General features: G+C 38.2%; 1 protein-coding gene across 1 annotated transcript; it reads left to right on the top strand.

Moving 5' to 3' along the window:
• Window positions 1-2,117: 2,117 nt before the first annotated feature.
• Window positions 2,118-3,197, top strand: LOC103268836 (olfactory receptor 5K1). Its single transcript, XM_008066437.1, has one exon. It carries the CDS (start codon window positions 2,205-2,207, stop codon window positions 3,144-3,146), a length of 942 nt encoding a protein of 313 aa, XP_008064628.1. The 5' UTR covers window positions 2,118-2,204; the 3' UTR covers window positions 3,147-3,197.
• The last annotated feature ends 8,605 nt before the right edge of the window (window positions 3,198-11,802 follow it).

Below are 11,802 nucleotides of genomic sequence, written 5' to 3'. Positions count from 1 at the left end.
TTTATTTTTTTAAATGCATTTCTTTGAGATTTTTCTGTTCCTGCCATTGACCTGTTTTCTAGTGATTATTCTTACTGATTTATACATCTTTTCATAGAGTATTAGACAAACAGTATCCCTTTTATTGCAAATTATCTCTGTTTTTGTTTCACAATTAATATTTATTCATGATTTTGACATACATTGGTATCAATGAGTTTGTCCACTTTTAATCCTTAAGATCTTTCAGATTTCTTTTGCTAGCATTTAAATCTTTATGCATATGCATACATAAATAATTTTACATGTATTTCATGCATACATGAATAATTTTAATAATTTTAAGGATAAGTGGCGTTATAAATAACCTGGAGCCAGGCATGATGGCTCATGCCTGTAATCTTAGCACTTTGAGGTAGAGGAGAGGGGATTGCCTGAGTTCAGGGGTTCGAGACCAACCTGGGCAACATGGTGAGACCTCGTCTCTACAAAAAGTCAAAAAAATTAGCTGGATGTGGGTGGCAAATGCCTATAGTTTCAGCTACTTGGAAGGATGAGGTGGAAGAATTACCTGAGCCCAGCAGGTGGAGGCTGCAGTGACCATGAGCATGCCACTGCACTCCAGCCTGGGTGACAGAGTGAAAACTCCTACTAAAAAAATTTTTTTAAAATAAATAAATAAATAAATAACCTGTATAGACTTCTATCTTTCCCCTTATCTCTCTCTCTCCTTCCCACTTCCATTCATATCACTTTCCCCACCTTCCCCCAAAAGGTACAAATACCATAACAGCAGTCTCTTAGTTTCCAAAACATTTTGCTTTATTTTTAATTTTGTTGATGTTGTTGTTTTAGAGGTGAGTTCTTGCTACATTATCCAAGCTGGACTCAAGTTCCTGGGTTCAAGAGATCCTTCTACCTAGCCTCCTGAATAGCTGAGACTACAGGCACATGCATCACTCTCAGCCAAAGCATTTGCTTTTAAGTGCATATTCCAATCACATTCAAAATAGTAGGTTACTAAGAATATGCAACTGAAAATAGTCTTTAAAAATTTTTACTATGGTAGAATAGTCACAAAATAAAATTTACTACTTTAGCCATAGTTAAGAGAATATTTCAGTGGAATTTGTATTGTTGTACACCTCCCTCCACCATTCACTTCAGAACTCTATCCATCACCCCAAACTAAAATTCTGTACCCATTAAACAATAAGTCCTCATTCCAACCTCCCATAGACAACCACTATTCTATAGTCTATCTACACAAATTTGACTACTCTAGGTACTCCTGTAAGTAAGATCATAGAATATTTGTCTTTTAAAAAAAAATCTGGCTTATTATACTTAGCACTATGTCCCCAATGTTCATCCAAGTTGCAACATGTCAGAATTTCACTCTCCCTTAAAGCTGAATAATACTCCGTTGTATGTATATACCACAGTTTACTTATCCATTCACCTGACATTTGTATTGTTTCCACCTTTTGGTTATTGTGATTATGCTGATCTGAACTTTGGTGTACAAAAAGAGTCTTTTAAACAACCTTGTTAATCAGTACATATACAGTCATTGAAATTGATTAAAAACACTGATACCAATTCTCGACACTTGAATTATAAATCAGGGTTGGGCGCGGTGGCTCAAGTCTGTAATCCCAGCACTTTGGGAGGATGAGGCAAGAGGACTGCTTGAGTCCAGGGGTTCGAGACCAGCCTAGAGAGCTTGGCAAGACCTTGTCTCTACAATAAATAAATAAATAAATAAGCCAAGGATGGTGGCACGTATCTGTAGTTCCAGCTACTTAGAAGGCTGAGGTGGAAGAATCACCTGAGTCCAGCAGGTCCAGGCTGTGGTGGCCGTGAGACTCCAATTCAAAAAAAAAAAATTAGAACTATAAATCAGCTTTACCTAACCCACAAACATAGAGAATTTTTTTACTCTGAATATTTCTCTTAAGATCCATCCATTTTTATGAATCCAACCTGAAGTTTTTTCTTCCTAAAAAATATGCTAGGCATAAATTTAATCATTAGCCAAAAAGGTACTAGCATAAGGAGATGATTATCCCCAGAACCAGTCCCCACACACCCAAGTTCAGGTGACACAGAAGCATTATGGAAGATGTGCCCCTTCCTTTAAGCCAAAGGAAGCGCAATATATTTTGAGCATATTATAAATTAATACCTTATTTCTCTACAATTTTGTTCTAGAAAAGTCAAAAATGACTGAAGAAAATCATTCCATGAAAAGTGAGTTTATCCTCACAGGATTTACATATCACCCAGAGCTGAAGACCCTGTTGTTTGTAGTGTTCTTTTCCATCTATCTGATCACCATGGTAGGAAATCTTGGTTTGGTGGCCTTGATTTTTACACAGCAACAACTTCACACACCAATGTACATCTTTCTGGGCAACTTGGCTTTTGTGGATTCTTGCTGTGCCTGTGCCATTACTCCCAAGATGTTAGAGAACTTCTTTTCAGAGGACAAAACAGTTTCCCTCTATGAATGCACTACACAGTTTTATTTTCTTTGCACTGTTGAAACTGCAGACTGCTTTCTCCTGGCTGCAATGGCCTATGACCGCTATGTGGCCGTATGCAGCCCACTACAGTACCACACTATGATGTCCAAGAAACTCTGTGTTCAGATGACCACAGGCGCCTTCATAGTTGGAAACCTGCATTCCATGATTCACGTAGGGCTCATATTTAGGTTAGCTTTCTGTGGCTCAAATCATATCAACCATTTTTATTGTGATCTTCTTCCTCTGTATAGACTCTCTTGTGTTGACCCTTATGTCAATGAACTGGTTCTATTCATCTTTTCGGGCTCAATTCAAGTCTTCACCATAGGTAGTGTCTTAATATCTTATATCTATATTATTTTTACTGTTTTCAAAATGAAATCTAAAGAGGGAAGGATCAAAGCCTTTTCTACCTGTGCATCCCACTTTTTGTCTGTTTCATTATTCTATGGATCTCTTTTCTTCATGTACATTAGACCAAATTTGCTTGAAGAAGGGGATAAAGATATACCAGCAGCTATTTTGTTTACAATGGTAGTTCCCTTACTAAATCCTTTCATTTATAGCCTGAGAAATAAGGATGTAATAAGTGTTTTGAGAAAGATTCTGTTGAAAAATTATCTCAAAAAAGATTGAAACAAATGACATCTACTGTAACTTAATGATTTAAATGCAGCAAAAACTTCCATGTGAAATTACACAGAGGACATGTACAAATTGTAAGTAAAATATTAAATATAATGATACATTCAAACTTAGCAGCAATAGGCAAGGGTAAAATATACAAAAAAATAGAAAACTATGCTAAACTCACAAAACTAGAAGTAACAAATTTTAAAAACCATTCCATTAAACATTGCTAACCAGCCCACTTTGACATCTTACAGCATGAGCGTTCTAGTTAAGCTGAAAAAGTTTAATTTTGTGTAAATGGTCAACCCATAAAATCATTACATATATGAACAACAAAGTTCTGGCAAATAAATTTTGAGGAATCATTTTTAATAGCATTATGGAAACATTATTTTAGGTAAGCTAAAGATAGTGGGGAAATTACATTTTCAAATAATAGTGAATATTATATTTCCAAATTGAAATTGTTGAGTTATGATTAAACACGAAACATCTATTTTCAAGAGAAGCTACATTAAGTGATTATATCTACCCCAATATCTACATGCATAAAGATAACATAACATAAATTTCCAAACAGTTCAAACCTTAGGTAGAATTTGAAGAACCTTCTCTGTCAGTAAGTTAAGCACAATGTTTCTGTGTTCCTTCCTGAAAGGTGAGGAAGGGGTTCAACAATGGAAACACTACACTAGGTATATTCTATATTGACAAGTATGGTTGTTGAATTGTGGGTAGGACTAATCTAAAACAATTTCTTTCTTTTTCTTTTTCTTTTCACCATTGCAAAACCTAAAGTTGGGTATTGTACAGTAATGACTGTAATGTGATCTTATAAAAAAATACTTTCCAATTACTTACTCAGCAGGTACTTATGGAAACCCTGTTATAGGGAGGCACTGTTCTAGGTGCTGGGCTATATCAGTTACAAAAAATGTTAGTTTTTCCATCTTCTGAAAAAATAAAACATTGCTCCAATTGCAATCACTAACTTCTGGATCAAGAAGGACCCACATTACATAACAGAAATTTCCCCCTTCCACCTCTTGATGCTCTCAGGTCCTGTCTGACTTCCCAGAGGCGATGGGCAGGTTGCAGTTGTGCTTGCTGAAAGCTAGCACGCCACCAGAGGCTGACATCACAGGGAAAATCAATATGCTGAGTCTGTATAGAAAAAACAGTAGGAAAGCAGATACATTTCCAATTCCCTAACTCATGAATGCAAAAATATAACCACCTAGGCTTTCTTTTGTAACCTCCAAGAAAACTAACCCAGTTCATTCCAGTTATACTCAGATATTTCAAGATCTCTGTTTGTTTCAAACTATATTCCATCAATTTAGGATGTACCCAATACTACCTCCAGCATTCCTTTGTTGCATGTAAACGTGTAGGCCTTTGCCTGATATCATGACCCTGAGTACAAGTGTTGTGTTACAGATGAACTCTGGCCAAGCTGTGATCCTCTGAGATGTTTGAATCTACCTGACTCTCTGGTTATCTCTTCATGCCATCATCTCTTTTATGTATCTACATCCTTTACTAGCTCCAGGCTACACTGATTTGCAGCTAAAATGTTTACTTATCCCATCAAAGCTTTCAGTATGCTGGCTGTCTCTCTTTTACTCTTTCTTTGCTAATTTCTAAGTAAATTATTTTGACCTCCTTCTTTCAGGATCCAGGGAAAGTTGAAAGGCATCATTATGGCATTTCTAATGCCACAAAACACAAGTGAAATTCAGGACTTTGAAAACTTACGTGAGTCCCTCCTCCTGAGGGTCCCTTTTGCACATAGCTTGCCAAACTTCCCTGAATAATTGAAGTCACAGAACCCCATTCCAGAGAACACCAACTCTTCCTCTCTGACATTCTTTTTTACCCCAACTCACTGAATTTTTTTTTCTAATATGATGTCCACCTCTTACATCATTACACACATTTTCCAATTCTACTTCTATGGAACAAAATCAGATGAGATGTTGCACAATGGTTGAAGATAGACATTATGGCAAATCAAGGAGAAAAGTGGAGAAATCATTTTATCAGTGGTTAGTCTATTTAGGAATATTTGTTTTATGACAATTCTTAATTGCCTAAAAGCTTTGTCAGTTCAGAGAGTGGCATTTAGAATACCATGATAATGGCAATCTCTTCATTGACTCATCAGTTAATATCATAATTTTAGCATACTATGTATACAAAGATTAACATTTGAGCTAATTTACAGATATTTTAATGTTGTTAACACTTTCTTTTTACATTTTAATTCTTGGGGTTTTACCTAAATCCTAATATGCTATTTTCAGTTAACAGGCTGAATTTGTCAACTATATGGGTATCCAGAGCTTGGTGAACTGGAGAACATTTTATACACTCATGTCTGGGCACAGCATTTGCCTCCCTTCCAGAGATCATTCCTCTTAGGATTGCATTAGTTTTCAATTCTCACCCATTTCCAGTCCAGAAATTTGCTCTGAAGTTGGCATTGCTTGTTAGGACAGGTCTGCTTTATCAAAGAGCTGATTTCCCCATTTAGTTGGTTCATAGGTGATGTTGGTGAAAAATCAGAGAAGCAGAATGCAATATCTAGAGCCTATTCAAGTCCAGAGTCATACTAACTACTACAACTTTAATTCTTCAGTTCAATAGAATAACTCTCAGATTGCATCTTTAATCTGTCAAGATGAATCTATAGCAGAACTGTGCAGGAGAGGAAAAAGAGGCATGTGCTTTAATAGAAAATTGTTCTTGCATCAGGGGAAATAAAGGACCTCATTCCACCCTTAGAGATACCAGAGTTTTGTATCATCTCTCAAAAATTTAAAACTGATATTATGATAAATTATATCTATACATTTGAAGTTTTCATTTAGTGTATGTATTTAAACAAATTTTTAACTGAATAAATATGTGATTTTCCATATATTTTTTGAGAAGATAAGCTTGTTAGTAAATTGGGTTCATTTGTTCATTCTAAAAATATTTACTAAATATTCTGTAGCATCAGCACTGTGTATAAGAGATAAAAGGGGTATACTATGAAATAAAACAACAAAAATATTTGATAAAGTAAATATATGTGTTCAAAAATACTGTATTTGCATATACTTAATATATTTATAACTTGGTTCCGTGAACTATAGCTAATGAGTGTCAAGTGAAAGAAGATACATTTTCCTACAAACTTTTACTTGTACTAATATCACCAAAAATTTACTCATGCTCCATGTTTGTTGGTAGTTATAATGGTCAAACAACTTCCAAAACTTCAGAAAACTGAATTTAAAATTATTTTAAAAATATGTTTAACAATTTTGTTTATGACTCTATAATAAGAAAGACAATATGTTTTCTGTTGTCTTGCAGAAAAATCAATTTGAATAATTAATCACACACAAAAATATCTTCACAAGAGTTAAGGAAACCAGGTGAGAGATTACAGCATCTGAATGTATACTAGAAATAAGGAAAGATACATTGCAAGAGGTAGGAAGGATAATTTCACATGACCTGTTTCGCCCTTCCCTCAAGCCTAGGCAGCACAGCTCAGAAAGAGAGAAGATTTGCATAGGAAAAGGAGACTACTGAAATGAGCACCCATCTTTGCCATGAGTTCCAGTACCAGGCCAGGTTTCACAAATACAGGCTCTAGTTTAGAAACCATGAACCTATCCTCCAGGCCTGCTCCAATGCCAAGCAGGCTCCCATAACCCAAGATTTCAGACTCTCCTCAGTGCCAGGCCAGCACCTGCAGACCCCAGTTGTAGATCAGCCCCCCAGTCCCCAGGTTTTATAGGTTTATTCCATTTCCAGTATGGCCCCCACAGACCCAAAATTGAGGTTCACTCTGGCATTAGGGCAGCACCCACGGCTTCATACTTCAGATCATTTGAGATTACACAGTCAGAGGAACAACAGGTAAAAGGAATAAAAGTGTATGAAGACTATGAGAATTATGGAACCCCATCACGTGAACCAGTAAACACATTATGGTGGTACCAGAAGAAACAGAGAAAGACGTTGGGGTAGAAAACTTATTTAAAGTAATAATGAAGGGTGGTGATGGCCAATAGAAGCCCTGAGCATTTGTCCTCATCCCATAAAGACAAAAGCAACAAATAAACAGTTGCTTATTGATGAAAATAACTAAAGAGCACTTGCGCACATCAAAGGTGTGGCACAAACTCTGTAGAACACAGAAACCCAGGCTGGAGAAGGAAAGGAAACGTTTTGTCTCCATCACTCCATCCCCCAGTCGAAATCAGCTCAGACACAGAAGGAACTTTTTTACTGCAGGAAAAAAGTGAGTAAAAGAGCCCTCAGCAGTTCTCGTCTCTACCACAGTCACCTACCAGCCTCACGACCAGGGACTGCTGCAGTTCTTATAGGCACTCAGCCCAGCTGAGAGAGCTGCCTGGAGGCCTTATGGCTGCACTGCCCCAGAAAAGGAGTCAGGGCTGTGCTCCACCCCCCGTGGCCAGTGCTGATACTGCGCTGCTCTACCTTGGAACCAGAACCATGCTGGGGTGTGTCCTGCTCCGGAAGGGGGGTAGTAACTGCAAGCTTCCATTCCTGAGGCCTTGTGGCTATTATACCAGTCCCACCTGATGGCATGCCATCCCTGAGATGAATCGCAGCTATCCCCAACTCTGTGGGGCCAAGCTGCCAGCGAGCTGTTCCCTCGACTCACCCTACTACCTTCTGCTGCCTCTTGGAGATTCAGTGCCTGGGCAAACCCCACAGGAGTCAAGATACTAGAGTTCCAGGGTTCTCATGAGAAAGTAAAGAGGGGGGCGGGGGGAAGAACCTTGGGGAAAAAAAAGAGGTAGGTCAGGTTATAAAATAAACTTTTAAAAAGTTATAATGAAGCCGGGCTCGGTGGCTCAGCCTGTAATCCCGCGCCTTTGGGAGGCTGAGGTGAGTGGATGGCCTGAGCCCGCGGGTTCGAGACCCGCCTGAGCAGGGAGAACTCATCTCTACAATAAATCAAAAAATCAGCCGGCTGTGGTAGCGCGCGCCTGTAATTCCGGCTACTAGGAAGGCTGAGGCGGAAGGATTGCCGGAGTCCGGCAGGTCGAGGCTGCGGTGGCCGGGAGAGGCCACTGCACTCCAGTCTGGGCGACCGAGTGAGACTCCAACTCAAAAAAAAAAGAAATATTTGTAACCAAAAAGCCATGAAGTGGTAATATAAGCATCATATTGTTTAAAAATATTAAAATAAAGCCAGAAGAAACAGTTGAAAAGTTGAAAGTGGTTGTGTGGTAGGGAGAGGAAATTGGCGAGAGCGTATCGATAATTTTTTTTTAAATTTTACACCATGTAAAATTATCTGCTTTCCAAAATACTGCATATTCATTACTTTGATAAGATATATTTAAAAACTTTGGTAACAGTATCATCTATGACATTAAGTGTGAACATTTTTCTCCCTTTTACTTCCAATGTTTATGGTAGAAACCTTAGTTAGCATTCTTGAGGGACAATATATGAATTTCTAACATTTCAAATTCCAAAATTCTTTTGGCCTCTGTGCCCATCAAACACAACAGAAACATCTTGAGAAAAGTATACTATTTTAAAGAATGGCAAAAGAGTAAACAGTGTATATGGCAAGACAGGGCTCAAAGAAAAGGTTCATATTAATGCCTGCATACGAGAAATGAAATAGTTGTTAAAAGTTGAGAAATGAGACTGCGGGCATCTAAGAAGGGTAGGACTTTATAATATTCACCCTGAAAAACATCAGAGAAAGCCAAGGCAGGACACATACCCAGCCTTTTTGGAGCCATGGGTCCTCAGAGATGTGTGCACCTGCAGATACGCTGGGTCCTGGTGGGGAGAAACTTCTTTACCATCCCAGGGTGACTTATGCTCCAGTTTTTTATTGCTGCATGGCCCCAAAACCTGATGACTTAAAACAACAACAATCACTATAGTATTCTCATGGCTTTGGGAATAGACTGTGCTCATTTAGTTACGTTCTCACTCCATGTATCCCATGGAGTTGTAGTCAAATGGTGGCTGCGACTGGGGTCATCTCAAAGGCTTCTTCACTTCCATGACTGACAGTGGATACCAGCTATCAGATGGAATCTCAGCGACACGTGGCCTCTCTTTGTGACCTGCTGATATAGGTTGAATTGCATCTTCCCAAGAATAAATGTTGATGTCCTAATCCCCACTACCTCAAAATATGGCTTTATTTGGAAATAAGGTCTTTACAGAGGTAATCAAGTTAAAACGAGTTCATTACGATGGGCCTTAAACCAATATAACTGGTATCTTTATAAAAAGGGGGAATTTTAGGCTGGAAGTGGTGGCTCATGCCTTTAATCCCAGTGCTTTAGTAGGCTGAGGCGGGAGGATGGCTTGAGCTCAGAAATTTGAGACCAGCCTGAGCAATATAGCAAAATCCCATCTCTACCAATTGAAAAATAAAATTAGCCGGGTGTGGTGGCATGCATCTATAGTCCTAGCTACTTGGGAAACTGAGTCAGGAGGATTACTTGAGCCCAGGAGGTTGAGGCTGCATTGACCTGTGATCATGTCACTGCACTCCAGCCTGGGTAACAGAGCAAGACCCTATCTCAAAAAGAAAAAAAAAAGGTAGGGAGTGGGAGTAAAATTTGGACACAGAGATAGACACATAGGGGAAAGACAATGCAGGGAGACACAGGGAGAATGCCATGTGAAGATGAAGGATTGGAGTAAAACATCTATAATCCAAGAAACACAAAAATCACCAGCAAACCACTAGAATCTAGGAAGAGGCAAAGAAGAATTCTCCTCTACAGATTTCAAAGGAAGCATGGCCCTGCCACACTTTAATGATAGATTGTTTTAAGCCTCCCCTTTTGTAATACTTCAATATAGTAGTCCCCTGGGTTTCCTTACAGTGTGACTACTGGGTTTCAAGAATGAGTACACTGAGAGAATAAGGCAGAAGTGCGTGGCATTTTGAAGACCCAGGTTGGGAAGTCACATAACACCACTTCTACCCTCCTTCTTTCATGGAGGCAGAACAGCGTTTTACCCATATTCTTGGAGAGGGGACATAGACCCCCGGATAAAAAGAGAGTCAACACTGCACTGTAAGAAGAACACGTGGCATGACACACTGTGTTGCCATCTTTGGTAAATAAAATCCTCCACAACTTAAGAAAGTTCATGAAGAGTTGAGTAAGATGATAGGGCATAGGAGAGGACACATTGAGGGCTAGATTTGGGGGAGAATATGGAGACTGCTTAATTTCATTTTTTTCTTTGTAAAATGTTGTTTTTTCCTGCATAAATAAATGTGGGATAGCTGTTGTGGAATAAACACTAAGGCTGAAGTTTTTTGTTTGTTTTTGAGTAGGAGTCTCACTCTGTCACCCAGGCTGGGGTGCAGTGGCACACTCATAGTCACTGCAGCCACGACCTGCTGGGCTCAGGTAATCCTTCGTCCTCAGCTTTCCAAGTAGCTGGAACCACATGCCACCACACCTGGCTAAGTTTCTGATTTATTGTAGAGACGAGGTCCTGCCAAGTTGCCCAGGCTGGTCTCAAACCCCTGAATTCAGGCAATCCTCTCACCTCCACCTTCCAAAGTTAAAGCAGAAGTTTCAAGTGAGTTTGGCTCTTCAGTTTCTGACCTTCTCAAATGTTCCCTAACTCCTGTCCTGCCAGTGAGTCGATAAATCAACTTTCTTGGCTCATCTAAGTCAATAAAGACTCTAAAAGCTTCACCTTTTCCATCAGCATCACCAGATTTGCTTGAATACTCACTGAGTACCCACTTCCAGTGCTAAGCAGTATGTAAATATTATCTCATTTAACTCTCACTAAAACCCTGCAAGAGAAATACAATTATCCCTTGTGGCAGGTGAGAAAATGAAGTGCATTATGGTTGAGTCACTTGCTCAATGACCACAGTAGTCTGAATGTTCTGAACCCCAGACTGTCTAACTACAAAAACTACATTCTCATTTGTTAAACAAGAAATCACATAAAGTCATCCAGAATTGTTTAGTTTAGCCCATGAAGGGCAGAACAACATAATGTTTCATTTTTAAATTCATTTCAAAGATTTCAAAATCAGGATAATTTTTATAAAAGCAAATTTTAACTTTTCTTGAAAAGTTGGGATATCTGAAAACAAGTAATTCTTTTTATGCCACCTGCCTTGCCTCTCTGAACGTTTGAATGTATAACCTTGCATTACAAAATACTGCCTCTCATTATACTTCATTATTTTCATACTTACACTAAAAACACCAAGTTGCTATTGAAATTATAAAATACACTGAATTGACTAGTGAAAACATTAAAAATAAGAGAAATGACTAAAAAGATGTAGAAACAATAATTAATTCACTCATTGGTAGTCATATATGCAGTTGGTTATGAACTATATAAAAAACTATATAAAAATAAAAAAATTATAAATAATGCATTCTTAAAAAGAAATCTTAAACAGTGAACAGTTAATTGTTGAGCTGTGTATTCTTTTTTTGAAAAAATATTTCAGTCTTTCTGGGCAGGGGACATAGGTATGAACTTGATAAAAATATGGTAAAACAATCAATATAATTTTAAGCAAATATATTTTGTTATTAATTATGGTTATTAGTCAACTCTTTTGTTAGCCATGAACTTACTACTTTGCTTGGTTTAAGTT

Source organism: Carlito syrichta, unplaced genomic scaffold (genome assembly GCF_000164805.1).
Source record: "Carlito syrichta isolate Samal-C Ts95f unplaced genomic scaffold, Tarsius_syrichta-2.0.1 Scaffold308920, whole genome shotgun sequence".
NCBI lineage: Eukaryota > Metazoa > Chordata > Mammalia > Primates > Tarsiidae > Carlito > Carlito syrichta.
The sequence above is the reverse complement of the archived record's forward strand: the minus strand, read 5'-3'. Positions and strand labels throughout refer to the sequence as shown.